The sequence below is a fragment of the Seriola lalandi genome, unplaced genomic scaffold (assembly GCF_002814215.2).
Source record: "Seriola lalandi dorsalis isolate HSWRI2012SDOR001 ecotype SW California unplaced genomic scaffold, Sedor1 jcf7180002054896, whole genome shotgun sequence".
Classification (NCBI taxonomy): Eukaryota; Metazoa; Chordata; class Actinopteri; order Carangiformes; family Carangidae; genus Seriola; species Seriola lalandi.
In genome coordinates this window covers 212,498-231,376 of record NW_019525448.1, presented here as the reverse complement: position 1 = coordinate 231,376, position 18,879 = coordinate 212,498, and the positions used below count along the sequence as shown (strand labels likewise).

Genomic DNA, 18,879 nt, shown 5'->3' with positions numbered 1-18,879 from the left:
TAGGACTGATCTGTAGTGTAAGCTCATGCATTATTCAGTAATGCACCAACATCACGGCTTTTCGTACAGCAAACACCCACGCTCATTAGACATGCGCAAAACCCTGATGAATATTAATGCGCCATCAAACGTCAGCCTCAACCCGGCTCTGCACATAGTGATTAATAATTTAGCAGAGCAAACGAGCAGCATGCGCGCTTCATCAGCGGGGATTTTAGCAACGTAGTATTTGTCAGAGCGTTCTTCTCTCAATGAGCTAAAATAGGCGAGTAAATACCAATTACAGAAAACGCAACAAAAACAGATGTGTTATAGTCTCCTGAGTCGCATTAGTTAAATATTTTGGAGCATGAATTATTGTTCATTATTACTAAAGCTGTATTATTTTGTAATGCTGTACTCAATTATGAATAGTGTGTGACAAGGGGGCTCTGAGCACATTGCAGGCAAAGGGATCAAAGCACTGACCTTCTAGTTTCTATCCATCAGGATACCTGTCACCACCTGCTCATTACCTACTCTATTTCAATGAGTAATATTACTGATCTTCATTCAGCCTCAAGGCAGTGCCAATATGAGAAAGTGTGCAAAGGGAAAAGGCCTCTCAGGATTGACTTCCTGAGGTCGCTGAAACGATCGGAGAGCAGGGATTGTGATGCGCCCCGTGGTGACGGCATGAGAGGAAGGGGCCGCCTGGCCAGGGATTGCAGGGCTAATTGTCCCTCTGGTATTATGTTATCTCTGCCAGGTCTTCTCAGAGAAGGACACGTATCAGACACACACACACACACACACAGACACACACACACACACAGACACACATACACACATATGCAAAGCCAAACCATACTGCTGACATACTACACACACTCTAAAAGTTACATGCTTGCTTGCTCACGTAAACATTCAAGGTCAGTTCAGACACTGCTGAACACAGAGATCTATTTCACATGCTTTTCCCACCTCTTCCTCACATTACTCTCACACACACACACATACACACACACACACACACACACACACACACACACACACACACACACACACACACGTATGTTCATTGATTCGGTTCCAAGAGAGTGAGACGCCCCCCCTCCTTTAGCGAGTATCCCTTTACTTTAGAGCTTTTATCCAGTGTTTCTCTGAGACTCACTGGCTGAGATGCCACCCCCGCCCCCCCACCCACCCAAATGTCCTGCGGGACTCTTATGTTTTGGGACGAGCCAGCGAGCAGGGGGCGGGAGGGCAGGGACAAACCTGGAAAGAAGAGGATGGAGGGTTAAACAGGGCAATAGATCAGGCAATCTGGACACAGGCGGCTCAGCAGGGCTGATCGGATCCTTCTGGCTTTCAGTATCTACAAGTGGGGGAAGGACACGTCTCATACTTATCTCACCTTTATATAATTATGCTTTTCCTGATCAGCCAGGGACACACTCAAAATATTAGCACTCATCAACTGAAAATGGTCAAAATTTCTGATTGATTTGAATTCCATATTCCGAATTCTACAATCCTAATTTCCTTTGATTAGTCCTTGGATCCTCCTTTACAGAGAATCAAACCTAATCTATCCCCTCTTTAGAAAATTAGGCTGTTACAGAGCTTCCCGGCCGTTGACCTGGCACCACGAGAGAGATAAGTAGGCTTCAGTCTCTTCTGTGCCATCAGATTTGGCAGGCAGGCACGCTTGTGGGCCGACTGCCCAGAGAGACACCTGGCACCTAACTCTCAGACACGAATGGGCCCACACACCAAACACATACACACATACACACACACACACACACACACACACACACACACACACAGAGCAGGTTTGGCCAGATGGGAGCCATTTCTTATCTCGCACGATTTAGAATGTTAAAGAGCCAACGTGACACAAACAGTTACAGTAAAGCAGGAATATCCAATCAATCGTCTCTCCCACACTCAGTCAAACGAGATTGAAATAGCGGTCACTGACAGGTCTTCCTCTTCTCCCTCTGTCCTGTCTAACCTCCTTTGGCGCTGCAGAACAGCCAGATGGTGGAGCTCCAGAGGAACCAGCTGCGGGATGACATCAAGGAGTACAAGTTCCGGGAGGCTCGTCTGCTGCAGGACTACACCGAGCTGGAGGAGGAGAACATCTCGCTGCAGAAGCAGGTCTCCGTGCTCAAACAGAGCCAGGTGAGGAGAGAGCGGTGCCGCAGCTCTCCAAAGTTTGTGCAAAGTTTGAATCATGTGAATGGTGAGAACGCTGGAGTATAAAAATGAAGAGGGAAGGGTAGAAGAATGAACGCAGAACACTCCCTTCTTGTTAAATTTGGCTGCTGGTCATCATCATGCAGCCTCTTCAGTGAGGCTTAATTAAACTGATAGCTTCAGGCCTCTCGTTCAAGTACTTTTTAAAAACACACTTGTACTGTACGCTGTCTTACAGCATCTCGGCAGCCCCACAGGCCCCCCCACCTCCCTCACTGATTAGACTGCCAAAAGTAGCATCAGCTCTTTAATATTCAGATTCAATTACGATAATAAAAACATCCTTTGACACAGTGAAGAGATAAATAAGCAGCTTCTTTTGTTTTTCCCAGTGCCTGGAGACGGGGCTGTCGTCTGATTATGGAAGTGTTTGACAGACTCTTTAACAGTTATCAGAGATTCTAACACTTCGTGCTACAAAACACGCTCCCTGGGTTTATTCAGATGAGCTGAAAGGGGGGAAAGAAATCTACTTTACACATCTGCAAACATACAACAGAGGATATTTCCATTTGATGCTTGCTTTTATGCTTGAGATGTTAATTCTCCACATGCCTTTATTGTTTTGGATTATGTTTTCTTTATTCATGAGGGGCATGAAACAAACAAGAGCGGCTCCTTAGACGGCCATTATGAAAAGGTTTCCCAAATCCAATCAACTTAGAGCTAATTAGAAAGGACATTAAATGGATATATTCCTGTTTAAAATTGTCTTGAATAATGTCATTCTTTTTGATCCAGCTGGTTTGCCGTCCATTTAAACTGGAGCTGAACCTAACCGTATTCATTTCTCTGTGAATCCAAAACTCCTTAAAGTGGCTCCTTCTCCTCCTCTGCTCAGGTGGAGTTTGAGGGTTTGAAGCATGAGATCCGTCGTCTGGAGGAGGACACTCAGTTCCTGAACAGCCAGCTGGAGGATGCCATCCGCCTGAAAGAGATCGCTGAACGTCAGCTGGGGGAGGCCCTGGAGACCATCAAGACCGAGCGCGAGCTGAAGGCTTCCCTGAGGAAAGAGCTTTCCCACTACATGAGCATTGGAGACACCCTGTACCACAGGTAAACAGAACACAAACAAGGCGCTCAGCAGCCTCAGCGTCCTCTGTAACAAACACTAAATGACACTCGTCCCCTCGTTTTCCCTCAGCCCACTCAGCATCTCTCTGGATGGCCTCAAGTTCAGCGACGACGCCGCCACTGAGCCTAACAACGACGAGGCTCTCAACGGATATGAGAACGGCTTCACCAAACTGGCCAACGCCATCACTGACGACAACCGCGTCTCCACGCCTAAGAAGGAAGAGCTGTTCCGTCCTGCGCCCAGCCTCGTGGACGACCTGCTGAGCGAACTTAACATCTCGGAGATCCAGAAGCTCAAACAGCAGCTGATACAGGTTTGTTCTTAATCACTATGGAAAAGAGAGAATCGACAAACCGAAGAGCAGACTGCGATGTAAATGACTCGTGTCAGCAGTGATTGGGTTCACTTTAGGTTTATTCAGTAAAGAGAGAATCAATAACAGGCGAGTGAGAGTCAAAAGAAGTAAAGCACCTCAAATATTCCTCTAGATTTTCCTTGATATGAATAGTATGGTGAGATTTCTTTGCTTATTTTCTCATGAAAATATGATTTATCAATAGTGTTCTGTCCTCCGAACCATATTGACAGTAGTTAACACAGAATAACTCAAAACTGTCAGCACTACGTATGTGAGTAAGCTGAAGGTGTGTCTGAAGGAGTGAGGGAGTCTGTGGAGTGTTTGGTCTAGATCCTGACCCAGGCTGCTGCAGGGATCTAAATCCCCTTATAGCAAAGTTAATCCAGGGAGACGCGCGCACACACACACCCTCAAGGCTCCACTGGGCTTGGATCAGCGGGTGGTGGCACCGGAGGACCTGCCATCTGCTTGCTCATCACCCCATGAGTCCAGGGATCTGCCTGATTGGGCACCATGGTTACCAGAAAGTACCGGGAACCTGTGGATAATGATTGTTTAGAGGACTAAGGGATTAAAGATATTTTTTTTTTCATCTCTCCTTCTGCAAACATAAACACGGTAGCTGGATTAATGTGTGAACTTGACGTTACCTCAGTGTTGCCCCGCTATGGGCACCGTTCTGGTTCTCAGCCTGACCATTGTAGTGGTGAAGCTGGCGGGCTGTGACAAAGCCCCGTGTTTGATATGAGGCAGCAGCGTGTCATACCGCCTGCCAAGTCATTCCAAAGATTCCCGGCAGGAATCAGAGCATAGGAAACAAAAAGTTTCCTTTACTCATCCAGCCATACTCTGTTGCTCTCCTACCTTATATCTTTCTAATGATTTGGTCCTCAGTGATCAATCCCAGACTTCCGCTCCTCCGATATTATTGCCTGGTTAGTTGCCCTGACAATCTAGAACAACATCCATGTGGCATCACACCGTCACAAATAGTCTTCACTTGTAAATATGTGAAAAGATCCGTGTCAGCTGTATCTTAAGTAGATAATCACATTTCTTTAAATGTGAAAAAAAATCTTCAACATGTCATGTTAGTTAAGCACGGCATCTCTTTTCAAGATTAATCATCATTATATATTCTACACTAATAAAAAATTCATGCGGATCAGCATGACCATGATACTTTTATATTATTTACAGATCAGTGTCAGAAATAGCTCAGCGCGCGTATCAGCACAACCGTTTGCATGCGTGTAAGACGACCCACCCAGCATCTCTGCCAGCACTGAGCTGAACTGAGGCCAGCAAATTGCCAAGGTCGTCCCGACTCTGATGCTGGGATACTGGGCAGCGAGCCTCACATACCGTGGCAGCACAAGCCTGATAGTGGGTAGAGTTACCACATGACAGATAATCCACTGATTTAATTTGATCTGTTAAGTCCAAAGCAAGAGTCCTTCACACTATCAAGTGACCAAGAAAATAAAGTGTGAAATTACACGTTTGTAAGTCAAGCAGAGAGTACAGTACAGACAAGATGTGATGACCTGGCATGTCATCGTTCTTTGTGTCGTCCTCATCTCTCCTCAGATGGAGCGCGAGAAGGTCAACCTGCTGTCCACCCTGCAGGACTCTCAGAAGCAGCTCGAGCAAGCTAACGGCGCTCTGTCAGAGCATCAGGAGAAGGTCAACCGCCTCACGGAGAACCTCAACGCCATCCGCAAGCTCCAGGCCAGCAAGGAGCGCCAGTCTGCCCTGGACAACGAGAAAGAACGCGATAGCCACGAAGACGGAGACTACTACGAGGTGGACATCAACGGACCTGAGATCCTGGAGTGCAAATACAAGGTAAGGTTGTTGTAGTTGAAAAATTGACAGCACAAAAAGTCAGATTGAGCTTTAACTCGACAGGTAATTTGGGGTTTAATTTGTGATTGATCTTGCCTTGCTAGGTTGCTGTGTCCGAGGCAGGAGAGCTGAAGGAGGAGCTGAAGACTCTGAAAACAGAATACCAGGCCTGTCAGTCACGTTACGATGAGGAGCGCACCCGTCTGGAGAACGATGTCACCACGCTGGGAGAGAAGCTGTCGACTTTGGAGAAGACGAGTCAGGCAGAGAGAGAACAGAAGGCCAAGCTAGAGAAGGAGCTGCGCAAGGTGAGATTCTCTTCTCAAGGCTCTCGATGTTGTTTTTGGTGTTTTAACTCCGCGAGACAAAAGCGTGGCTAAATCATGCGTTTTTCTTTGTGCGTCCTCAGTTGAGTGACGTGGCAGGCGAGTCCCAAGGCAGCCTGAGCGTGGCACAGGACGAGCTAGTCACCTTCAGTGAGGAGCTGGCCACCCTCTACAACCACGTCTGCATGTGCAACAACGAGACACCCAACCGTGTCATGCTCGACTTCTACAAGGAAGGTAAGGGCGGCCGCAGCAGCCCCGAGGGCCGTGGCCGTCGCTCTCCCATCCTGCTCACCAAGGGCCTGTTCCCCGAGCCTGGTAAGACCGACCTGAGCGACGGAGTCCCGTCACCGGTTTCCTCCCTGCCTTCTCCCGTGTCCGACCACCGCCGCGAGCCGATGAACATCTACAATCTGGTGGCCATCATCAGGGACCAGATCAAGCACCTGCAGCTGGCCGTGGACCGCACCACCGAGCTTTCACGCCAGAGGGTGGCCTCTCTGGAGCTTGGCACTGTGGCCGACAAGGACAAGGAGGCCTGCATGGAGGAGATCCTCAAACTGAAATCCCTGCTCAGCACCAAGAGGGAGCAGATTGCAACCCTGAGGACTGTCCTCAAGGCCAACAAGCAGGTCCGTTGCTCTGTTTTTGTCTTTAATACAGTCAAATACATGTTTTCACTAACTTGGCATCGCGACCAAACATTTGCCAGTTTCCCCTTGATAGACAGAAACAGAAGATAAAAGTGGTCGGCTATTTCGGGTCTATTCAGCTGTTGCTGCAAATGTGTTGTAGACAAGATCAGTAACAAACACTGGTGGAGACAGCGGTCTTATGGTGCCAGCTGCCCAGAGTAACTGTGTGTTTAGGATTGAAGAACAGCCCTCCAAAGCACAAAGAACCATAACCCACAGACAGAGTGTGTATGCAGTTGCTCTGGTAGCCCTTTAAAGTATGTGTGTGGTTACTCAGTGACCATCAGAACACAAACATGAAAGCCCCTCATTAATCACACACCTATGGTTTTTAAAACGGCACCTAACAATAACAGCTTAAAACAGGACACATGGCTACCTTAATGACTCACATGTGACAGAAAAAAAAAAAAAATAGGTCATATGGTCCATATTAACAGAGGTAGACTGGTTGGGACAGGAAATACACCCCCGTCGTTTTCCAGCTGCTCTGACCCTTTTGTTCCTCTCGTCCACCCACAGACAGCTGAAGTTGCTCTGACCAATCTGAAGAGCAAGTACGAGAACGAAAAGGCCATGGTGACCGAGACCATGATGAAGCTGAGGAATGAGCTCAAAGCCCTGAAGGAAGACGCCGCCACCTTCTCCTCTCTCCGGGCCATGTTTGCCACACGGTAAGGAACATACCGCCACCTGAGCCTCTCAGGACCCACAAGCATTCCTCTGACGTAACTTTCAAACCTCAAAAACACCACAAAAGGTTTCCCCGCTTAGTATTTCCGGAAGAAATTGCTACATAAGCAGTCTTTGTTGTTTTCCCACATGGTCTGGCGTGAATCCCAAATGTGCCTGTGTGCTGTGCTACTATAGACTAGCTTGAAGAGGCCGTGCTAACATAGAAGACTTTGTGCTATTCTTAAAACTACTGCACATGCACCATACAAAGACCATACACACATATAAGCAGGTAAGATAAAGATAAGATCACCATCATAATATAATCCACATTTACCTTATGCTGGCTGTTTTGGAGAATCACGGCCAGGAAGGGATTCAAGCGGCATTGACACTGACTATAGAGCACAGAAGGTATCTAATCCCGGTATCATTTAAATATGTCACTTAAGTACTGTTTTTGACCAGTGTGTGTATGTAATATGTGTGTGTGTGTGTGTGTGTGTGTGTCTGCGTGTGTGTATCAGATGGGCGTACACACTAATCTTTTCTGATTCCTGAGAGAAGCCGGTCAAAGGTTCTGTGCATAATCCCACCTCAGCTTGGTCAGGATTACACATTCACCCCTAAACACATAGTAGACTAAGTGCTCGTGCACAGCTTGTTTTCTTTGTTTATTCATGCATGTGCATAAATATTGAGAAAGGTAAAAAGATGAGTGGTACAGTGCACTTGTACAGGGACTTATATGTAATATTAGATGTGATTTTTATGGATGTGGATGCACAACTCACTTTCTGAGTTGCCTTTTCCTGTTGATGGGGAATTTTTCTTTTAACACGTGGATATCCACTTGTCCTGTAAATATCAGCTCTGGTCCAGATGGGTGCGCTGAGATGCTGGGACAGTCTTTCCCATCTGCATTTAAGAATCCTCCGCCATCCACAGCAAAGCTCAAGCTGAGCAGAGGGAGGAGGAGGAGGAGGAGGAGGAGGAGGAGGAGGAGGGTGGGGACGGTATTATAGAATGAAGGTTACAGGGGTTGCAGGGAATGTGTGGGCAGCTCAGCACCACTCTGCTTACACATACAGTAATTCAATACCTAAGTGAAGTGTGCTTGCTGAAGTAACTCCATATACCTGCAGTGGCTAATCAATTAGCCACAGGAGGAGAACTCCTCTGTCTGCTCTCTGTGGCTTTTTGGCGCACTGCAGAGCCAGATGGTTACAGGATGTAGGTGTAATGCTAAACTATATGGACCAAAGGCAGCCAGGGCTAACAGAACCAGATCTTACTCCCACTAATGACTTTAATTTTTTTTTTTTTCACTCGAAGGGCCCGTGAGTTGTCTCACTTGTCACTGTTATAGCAGTGTAGTGAAAGTGTGAGATCACATATACCGTGAAGAAGCAGAGCCATTGTGAAGTGTCTGTTTCCCTTAAGCCTCTTTTGCTGGAGAGGCTTAAGATATTGACAACACATTAGAGCTTGTTGTTTATGGCCTGTGTTTTCGTCCTCCTGCTCAAAAACTCCTCCCCTCATGACGATGTTCTTGAGTCTCCAACCCCAGAAGTCTGTCACTTCTCTGGAGCCTATACATGAGTTACATTCAGTGTGCTTATGGGATTCATGTATTGGTATGTAAATTGTGTCCTATACGGTGCAGAGTTGGGTCAGGGAACTCTTTGAGAGGCTGGGGGGACTCGCCTGAGAGAAGTTTCCCACACTGCCCCCCGCTTTTGTAACCACCACCAGCACCCCCACCTTTCCGTCCTTCCTCATCACCAAACACCCGGTTCTCTAGTCATCTGGAAAAGAAAGAGAGGAAGGGGGCAGGCTTTCAGTTAAAGCCCACTACAGAAGCCTAATTTGACAGTATTCTTTTTCTTTTTTTTTCATGGTAATCACCACTCAGACAAAGTTTGTAAAGGTGGATTTCTGAGATGTGGAAAACTCTCAGATACTAATGGTGTGGTCTTTGACAAAGGGGAAGAGTGGGATTTTGAACAATGCGTAGGTTTTTGTGTGATCTCAGCCTGCGCCTGCCTTTATACACGAGAGTTACTTGAGATTTTTAAAGTCTGTTTCGTTCTGTGAGAGTTTCATGTTTTTCAAGTGTGTGTGCGTGTGCGCACCTCTCTTTGTGTTCCTGTGTGTACGTGTGTGTGCCTCTCCAGCTGCAGTCTCTGGTGTCATGTTAACAGTAAGATCCTGCCTCTGACATTCCTCAGACATGCCTCGACATGCTCTCAGCTCCTGCTCGTTTTGATTAACAGTCCAACCATTAGCCGGAGTCACGTTTTCTCCTCAAACATACACCCTCAGTCATCCAGCTGTTCTCTTCTTAGTTGTGTTCTGTCTATCATTGTTCCTTTCCATTCTCCTCTTACCTCCTCCTCCCTGCTGTCTCTCTAATATCCCTCCCACCATGACCAATCAAGCTCCAGACAAGACCACAGTGGAGGAGGTTGTGTGTGTGTGTGTGTGTGTGTGTGTGTGTGTGTGTGTGTGTGTGTGTGTGTGTGTGTGTGTACATGAATGTTGCAATAGTTGGGGTTCACCGGTGCAGCCATAAATGCCACTGGCTGCGGTTAATCATCGCAGCGAGATGCGGATCAAGTGCCTGTTTGTCAAAGTGAATATGACGACTGTTCATCCTCAAAAGGCCAGCAGCCGCCTCCCGGCCCCCCTCAGCCATTGTGCCACCACACCCCATCAGCACACCAAAAAGACTCCTATTGTATCCCTTCAGTCTTTAGAATAGACTTCTCTGTTTTTTTCCCGGGAAAAATGCACGCCCTCTCACCCCCCATGCAAAACTGGCTGAGCCGTCTGAAGGCACACCAGCACCCCTCCTCCTGGGTCGCCCCATCAGTCTTATAGTGAGTTTAATGAAGCAGCACTGATCCCTATTGTCTGGGTGTGTGTCCCACTGGGAATCAAACTGCATAAACAAGAGGGGGTGTCTGTATGGTGGTCTGGCAAGGCCAGGGTTCACAGGGCGCACAACCACGTGCAGCGCCACACATAACAAAAACATCTGTGGTTAGTCATGTTTTTTTCATCCCAGATTCTGCCTTCAAGACGTTATTTTTAATAAAACAAGAACTTCATTTCCAGGTGGGTTTAGACACTATAGCTTGTTCCTAATGCAGTTTGCCTTCTTAGAGTAATTTTCTAAAAATAAGTGTCCTTTATCTTTGAAACAAGACAGACTGCCATGACAACTATCATGAAATAACACCCGAATATAGAAGTTGATTTTCTTGGGAAATGGGTCAAATAATCTCATCTTGTTAACAGATATTTCTGCTTATATTGAAAGAAATATAATTTTATGACTCATACAGTAAAATATATCTAAGGTGGAGATAGTTCTTTTGGTTTGTTTTTACCCTGCAGCAGTTCAGGCAGTCACTAACCTGACCAAACAATCACACATCTCACATGCTTACTGGGAAAATCGTTAGCAAACGTTGGAATACAATGGATGAATTACATGACATAAACAAGATTTCTACATTCTTGTGGTTTCTCAGTGGCTACAAGAGTTGCATACTGTCACCACAGGTTGGGGCGTTTCCAAAAGAAGTAAATACTTTAATACCAGATAGATAAAAGGGAGCAGGGTGAGGCTACCCGCCAGTGAAATTATGTGTGAACCGTTTTGGTGCCGCACAGTTGGAGTATAAGACGATGCTTACCAACATATCCAATCCCCTCCCTTCGTAGAGGTGTGTCAGTCATTACTGACAGACCTCGCTCGTATTGCTTTGTCAGCAACACAGAAAGTAAGGATGAACGAGATGGGGAGAGAGAAAGTGACAGACGCAGACAGCAGCAAGAAAGCAATGCAGGGGGGAAAAAAAAGCTTGAGAGGCAAGATAAGAGCCAGGAGAGAGGGTGTGATTGAAAGAGAGAGAGATGAATGAGACTGCAAGGTAGTGAAAAGCAAAAAAGGTTGGTGTAGGAGAAAAGCATGAAAATGAAAGGTGAGCATTGACAGCAGATGGAGCGTAGAGATATGACCCCCCCCCCCCCCCCCCCCAAATCCACCTCAAAATCCCCTTTTGGTGACCCAGTTTTATACTTGTCCGGTCTTACACACACAAACACACACACACGTACATGTCTACAAGGGCACATGGAGACAGGTGATAATGCCGCACTGCAGCACCCAGTAAAATGGAGAGGCAGGTAGACGGATTCCACATTGTCTGCTGTTTCGCACACATACTGGAGATGGAAGAGACGCACAGAAGTGATACAGTCTCACTCCAGCTGGAAAAGTGGAGATCAGGTGTTACCAGCCACAGCTCAGAGCAATAAAGGGCATTCCTCCTTTTTCTCTCCTCTCTGACTCCCCTCCTCAGTCTGTTCCGCAGGTGACGCAGGAAGGATCTTCTCAGTCACCCCGAGGTTAATGCTTTCATCCATTGTGTGTGTGATCTATTCTTAACTTCCACCACACATACGCTCCTCTTATTATTCAGAGAAGCTGTAAGCTACACTCGGATGAGAGTACACCGAGATGTCTTACCTGTAGCGGCTGCCATATAAACCCCCACCAAGAGCATGGATTTGCATGTAATAATGTGTCTAAAGAATTAAAAGAAATTTAACGGTCCAAATTGGTTTTGAAATGTGGAGTTTTACCATTTCTGAAGGAGGGAGTTGCAGTACTCAGACAGACATTCCCAAATGATGGCAGCAGAGACAGAGGGTTTATTACTCAAGAAACTCAAAATGAGATTTTGATGGTGAAATGACAAACATTTTAGGTTGTGATCTTTGCTCTAGGGCCCTGAGATGGCTGATGAAATCTTAAGTTAATAATGCAGGAGCTCTCCTGAGGTATCACGCCTGCACTGTGTGGGCCAACGGCTCCACCTGGTGGTGGCAAAAACACTGTGCAACCAGGGGAAGGGTCATGATCAAAGTGCTTTAATCTCAGAGGTTTTAGTCTTCCTGAGTGTCGGTGTCACTATCATAAACATGCAGCAGAGATGTGTGTGAGGATCATAGTTTTGTTCTTAGCTTTAATACAAATATTTTTTTTAAAAAGCCAACAAATTCTTTTCTCCATTGAGTCAAAGAGTGTTCTGTGTTATCGGAAGTGGCAGTGCCCCCTGGTGGTATGACACTGGTGGTGTGATGGTGCCAGTGTGAAGTGAACGCATACATGCCTGACTCTACAGCTTTCTCTCTGTGTGTCTTGCAGTTGTGACGAGTATGTGACCCAGCTGGATGAGATGCAGAGGCAGCTCGCTGCAGCAGAGGATGAGAAGAAGACCCTCAACTCGCTGCTGCGGATGGCTATCCAGCAGAAACTGGCCCTGACACAGCGCCTGGAGGACCTGGAGTTTGACCACGAGCAGACCCGCCGGGGAGGCAACGCCGGCCGGGCTAAGGCCCGCAGCAAGGCGGCCAGTGGCACCGCCAACAACCCCCACGTAAGTCAGAGTCTCACCTGCTCTGGCTCCGGCCGACCGGAGCACAACAATGCTGTTCCCAATGGCATCATGGGAGGCCCTGTGGTCTTTTGCAGCGAGAAGTACAAGATCTACTGCGACTGAGGCGGCTGAGAAGTTTGCAAGGGACTGCTGTGTACAGAGGGGAGGGGGCCTACGGGCCAAACCCTCCCTGCCTTAGTGTTAAAGAGCCCCACTCGCTCGCTTAGCTCCCCGGCCAGCCTGCGCTCCTCTAGGGACTGCTGTGTGACTAACCGGCTGCTTGTGTGTGCTAGTGTAAACGCTTAGGGGAATGCAGATGTATGTACAGTGTGCACTAGACGTTTGGACTGTAGTAGACATATATGGCATGTGGATTATAAGGCCCCGGTTATATTGGGGGTTTTGTGGATATTATGGAGTGTCTATTCTTTCCGCTGTCATGGTGCTGTACGTATGATGTAAAAGGTGGCAGCTTCTGTGCTTGTTTGTTCTGGCCCCCTGAGTGTATTGCCTGGTAACAGTAACACATTGTGGGGGTGGGGACTTGTAAAGAGGATGTCAATCTGACAGTCTTGTAACTAAATATGACATCCTCTGCTCTTCGGCTCGTCTGTCGGCATTGGTGCTCCTTTGAAAAAAAAAAAGCCCCCCTTCTCTCCCTTGCCTCTTCGTCCTGGTCCCCCCAGGACTGACCTGTGTCCAGCAGCCCACTGTCTAATCAGGTCACTCTTTAATGTTTACAAGAAGAAAAAGGAACTAAAATATGCAATCTCCCCCTGCTTTCTTGCTAGGGGAGCACAGTGTGATTCTACACAGAAATTCAAAAACTCGGAAGTGGGTTTTATGATGGAATTGTTCGGGCAGAAAAGGAGCACCTGTGACCACAGGTGTTTATTTCAGGATCATTTTAAAGCTGTGATGCTAGCACACCAATACAATAGGGTCAGTAGAATCGCATGGCTTTGCAGCTAAAAATGCTTATGAGCTTTTTAACTGTTTTTTCTGTTGTCGGGTGTGTGGTACAAGACAAACTCATGTACTACAGGGCTCTACATTGTAAAAAAAAAAAAAAAGAAAAGAGGAGTTATTTGGTGTTTGGTGAGATACAGGAGGGCTATCTATTCCATGTGACCCATTTTGTTGCGATGGATTCTTTCAGAGCCATATTATAAAAGAGAAAGAAAGTTGGACAAATCGATCTCCATACCCAAATTAAGTGCACTTCAGCATAGGTGCCTCAGGTTCCTACTTCTGTTAAAAATGGATATAATGATAACTGTGAACAGAGATACAATATAGTTTTGATCGAAGAAGATTTTTTAAATGTGGAGTAAATCCTAGAAGAGCACAAATCAAAAAGGCACCAACATCCAGACAATAAATCTACAAACAAAACCAACCGACCGCTTGGCAAAAGTGCCTGTCGACTCAAACACTTGATATATTTATCTATCTGTTGATGTAAAGCCCTGTCCTTGTGTCTCATCTTGAGCTAACACTGTTCTTTTTCCTTCTCTCCCCTCATCCTCTGCCTCCCTTCTCTATTTGCGGGAGATCGCTCAGATAATTTCTGTGTGGTAATGTGGCTGAAAACCCTTTCCTCATGTCTCTAATCTGTGTCTTGTCGCTCGGTCGCCATAACGACCTTCTCTCTTGTAGATTGTCAGCAGCTTGCTCCCCCAGCATCACCACTCACCCTTTAACTAGAATGAGGAATTGTTGGGAAAATTGCCCTCTGAATAATTTTTGTCAGGTAATGTCCTCACGTATGTTGTGTTCCTGATTTTTTCTTTTTTTTTTCTTTTGCCTGTGTGTACATCAGCGTTGAAGTGAAAGGGCCCTCATGTGTGTATTATGTTTTGAACCTTTGCAGATGGAGGGTTGCTTATTTCTTTTTTTTTTGGTTTGTTTTTTTGTTGTATGGTGTGTGTGAGGAAAAAAGCAACGTACTGTTTTAGTATCCACAATAGCTTTAACCCCTCGCCAAGCTAGCATTACGCAAATAGGAAAAAATATCAGTGGGGCTTGTGTTTAATAAATCCATGTATTGCTTGTGGATCATAGACACGTTAGCTTTATGATGCTAAAAGCAGGGTTGATGTGAGGAAATCCTGCAAGATTTCTCAAATTATGACTTTTCTACTACTACTAAGCTATATATTATACTCTATATTCTTAATATGATCATGTTCAGGTTATAATCTTGCAGGATCCTACTACAGTATTCCTTCCTCTCAGATGTGAAGAGGGGAGTTCATTTGTTCCTCCGAAGACGGAACAACGTCAGCAGTCAACCCTGCTTGAATGTGCATCCATAAGGCGCAGCACACAGCATGGAGACAAGGCTATCGTACACGTTAGGGGAAAAGAAAAAAAAAAAGAAGCAAACCTCCTTAGAGGTCAATCACTCTTACGTTTGAGATTCACTTAACTTACAAGTGCGATATATTCTGTTTCTATGCGCTGACAGAGAAAAGGTTTGAGGAGTAGCAGAAGGAGAACTACTCTTGTTGTAAACCAGCTCCTGAGAGAGGAGATAAGAAAGCTAGACATGCTGGTGAGGAAAGCCAGATGTCTGGCTGAGAGCTGACTCTTATACTGTGGAGAAATGAGTCCAGGAGTTTCCTGAGGGGAGAAACTCCTGTTAATTTTTGGAGGAAGAATTAAAAAAAAAACAAAAACAGAAAACTAGTTGCTCAATCAACCAGAGGACATTGATTCAAATTAGTTGAGCCCCTAACCCTTCCCCTTGTACAGGCGCAGTGGAATCACTGAGCAGTAGATAGACCCCAGGATGTGGTTTTAACTAGAATCCCCTCTCCTTAGATAGATGAATTCCCACTTTGCTCCGTCTAATTTGAAATCAATGTCTGGCTTAGCTGGTGTCATAACAGCATGCCACCGAAAAAGCTCCTCCTACCTCTGCTTGCAGGCTCCTCCCACTCCACCTTTAAGTTTTACGACACATGATGCATCAAGTTTCTGATTTCTTGTAAGCCTGCATGTCAAAAACCCATAACCCATTTTTCATTAACTTGCATGGCATATGAGAAAGACCCCTCTCCTTCAACCAGGGTGGTGGGATGTGGCTTCAACTCTGTCCTTTGAATGAAAGGTCATGGTACTCGTGAGTCATTGGCTTCCTAACTGCACGCACAGGATAACTTGTGGTGAATGTGCTTTCACATCAGCTCCTCAGAAATATGATGTTGATATGACAGAAAAGCTCCTGACATAACATCAGCTGCCTCAGGGCTCCTAACATCGGCTTCTGTTGCTTTGACTAACTACAGCCGCCGTTTACCCGTCTGTGTGGACTCAGCTGCTGACCATGTTAACAGTCGCTCTAAAATTGACCAATAATGCTAACGCTGATCATTTGTTTGTCTCTCCATTTTGCAGTAAATTACAGTAGCTCTGCGCGGATGATGACGTACCGACACAAGGTCCTTTCTCGCAGCTGATTGAGTTCGCCGAAAAGAGTTAGCACTATAGGCTATTTGGACTTGAAGACAAAAAATAGCCGCCACAGCAAAAAAAAAAAAAGAAAAAGAAAAACCTGCAAAATGAAAACACAGATTTTTAAGTCAAATCAGCTGTCCTTCCTTTTCCTTTTGAACACTAAAACGTGATGCATATTACACTTGGTCTCATTTGTGCGTGCTGCTGCTGGAAGCCAATTTCTCACAAGTTCAGTGGAACTGATTGATATTCTGAACCAGTGTTTGTGATTGGCTAACCAGGGGAGATGGGGTTTTTTTTCTCTATGTCAATCAACAAGCTTTTTGTTGTTGTTGTTTTAGTTTATTGTTTTCTTAATCTGTGCACTTTCATTATATAGGATTATAACAGACTATTATTAACCTATAGGAAAGCGTGGTAGTACTATGGTTTGTGAGTTATTCAGTATAGGTTGTAAGACTATAGGATTATACGTCCTCCTGAATCACCTGATTTTAAGAGACTATTTACTCCAGTAAGGGCTTCACAAACCACAGACCTACTATTACGACTTCATCCTCAAGATTTTATCCATCAAATAATCATTCTTAAATTGTTTTGTTACATCATATGTTATGCTGTTTTCTTTTATGTTTGTTCTACTGCCATGTTCTATACAAAAAATCCAGGGTGATCAAATTCTGGGGTTTTTTCATGTATTTATTATTCCTAGGAATAGTTCAAAATAACACAATGAAACTTGACAACGCTCTGACTCGAATAGGTAAGTTGTGTTTTGGGAAAAATTTGAGTGACGTGATATGCTTTTCCTAGCTTCTTACCGAGGGCGTTCCACTGAAGCGGGATCACTGACTTTCAGAATTCTCTGCAAGTGCGACGATTAAATTCCAAATTGGAATTGTTTCATTCTCTCTTCGTTTATCGTGCCAAATCTTGGTACACCATTTAGATTGAAAAGAATCAAGACTCGGAAAGAAGACAAGCCGTCACTGAGAAAGGTGTAATTCGGGCCATGGCGCTCCCAATGCGAGCGCCGGGGTTTTGTTTTTTGGTTTGTTTAGTTCTTCGTTTCTGACCAGTAGTGCCTTTCATTGTTTCAAGGGAGAATCTTAGACTAGCGTTTTATGTTTTCTTTTTTTTTTTATAGGTGAGGACTTTGGGTTCAAAATGACTGTGAGCAGCAATAAGTGCAAAGGGAATGTCCACCCTTTCTGCATGAGTGAGATAGTTTTGAAATTAGCTCAATGAAACTTAAATTGTATTGAATTCTGCGGGTCAGTGATCCACTCAATAAATTCAGGGGTATTAAGAAAAGGTTGTTTTTTTTATCAAACTTTGGGAACCAAAAGAAATCCCTTTGGCCTCCTGTTATTGAACAAAATGCTCCAAGCATCTGTAAAGTGTTGGGGTAGATCAGTGTACTATTGGAAACATCTACGTATCTCTAGCTTTGTTTGGTGAAGGTAATGTGATATCAATAGTATTGTTGAAAAAATGTGCAGAGAGCGCATTTTATCTTTCTTTTTGTCCAATTTGAGGTTTGTTTGTTGGGTTTTTTTTTTTATTATTATTATTCTTGAATTTTTTTTTTACATCATCTTTGAGCATTATGTTTTCAGGAAACAGAAAACAAAATGAGCATCAACAAGCTTGAATAGTGCCATGATAAGCCAATGCTTGTTTGTTGAGGCGTTAAAGTTACCAATACGGACAAGAAGCTAAAAAATAAAGTGCAATTCAGATACAGTTTTACATTTAAAAAAGAAAAAGTTTTCTGTTTGCTGGAAGCGATAGCATTGTGATAATAAAATTAGCTGTGCAAACTTTATATTGTCATATTGTGTTTCAGTATTGATCCATAATGAGAGTTTGATATCTTTATATGAAATAACGACTTCACCTGTATGTTGGTATTTATTTGAATTGTCATGCAGTACTGTATTCTTATCAATAATGTGCATTATGATTAGTGGCATATTGATTACAGCTAAATGTCATATGCATGTTTCTCAGTCATGGGACCTTTACACAGAATTGAAAACAAACATGTAAACTTGTCAGGGTGTAAAAAAAAAAAAAACTGCGAAAAAAGAAAAGAAAAGACAAGAGTTAAGTCTGATGTATTACTGCTGAACTAATCCTACAAAAGTGTTTTGTTTGTTTTCCAGTAGAGAGGTGGTATGTCTGTGTAAAGGTAGTCATACTGGCTAAAATCAATAAATGTGACTTAAGTTCCGAGGTGTCCAGTGTCGTCATTTACAACTCCTCCACAGCAGTGGCAGCACACGAAGGGTTAACCAGGGAAGTATATGGTCTGCAGCCCTGGTGTCTCCGCAGAGTGTTCCCAGCTGGAAGCCAGGGGCAGGGGAACTTCCCAGCTGTCTGAGCAGCTCCAGGACATGATCACATTTCACACAATGCACAAAAACACCCCCCACCCCTTCAACCCTTCTTTCTCTCCCTGTCTTTTCTCTGCTGTCTCGCTTAAACCTCGCTCCTCCCTCCCTCTCTCCCTCCCTCCCCTCCTTTCTCCATTTCCCATTCCTTTTCCTTTCCTCCCCACTCCCTGCCTTCTGGAGATACGCCCACGCACTCAGAGCCAGTTTCTGTTGACCTTTGGTACACCCAGCACTTCCTGTCCAGGCTCTGGAGGCCGGCGCTCTGTCCAATTAATACTGCAGTGATTTTCTTTGTGGTGATTTAAAATGCAGGAGAAATGCTGCTTTGAAAAAACAACCCA

The 18,879-nt window shown here is 45.0% G+C and overlaps 1 protein-coding gene across 2 annotated transcripts in view; it reads left to right on the top strand.

The window, feature by feature from the left end:
* LOC111672179 (protein bicaudal D homolog 2) overlaps positions 1-18,374 on the top strand; it is a 43,903-nt gene extending 25,529 nt beyond the window's left edge. Inside the window, exons 3-11 of one of the 2 annotated variants that reach the window (XM_023429508.2) lie at positions 2,017-2,169; positions 3,086-3,300; positions 3,389-3,635; positions 5,271-5,528; positions 5,633-5,836; positions 5,938-6,486; positions 7,072-7,223; positions 12,446-12,677; positions 16,080-18,374. In XM_023429508.2, the coding sequence (XP_023285276.1) occupies positions 2,017-2,169; positions 3,086-3,300; positions 3,389-3,635; positions 5,271-5,528; positions 5,633-5,836; positions 5,938-6,486; positions 7,072-7,223; positions 12,446-12,677; positions 16,080-16,082 (2,013 nt within the window). In that variant the 3' untranslated portion in view covers positions 16,083-18,374. Of the gene's footprint in view, positions 1-2,016; positions 2,170-3,085; positions 3,301-3,388; positions 3,636-5,270; positions 5,529-5,632; positions 5,837-5,937; positions 6,487-7,071; positions 7,224-12,445 lie in introns of both variants that reach the window. The other variant, XM_023429507.2, reaches the window with a different exon arrangement.
* Positions 18,375-18,879: the final 505 nt, after the last annotated feature.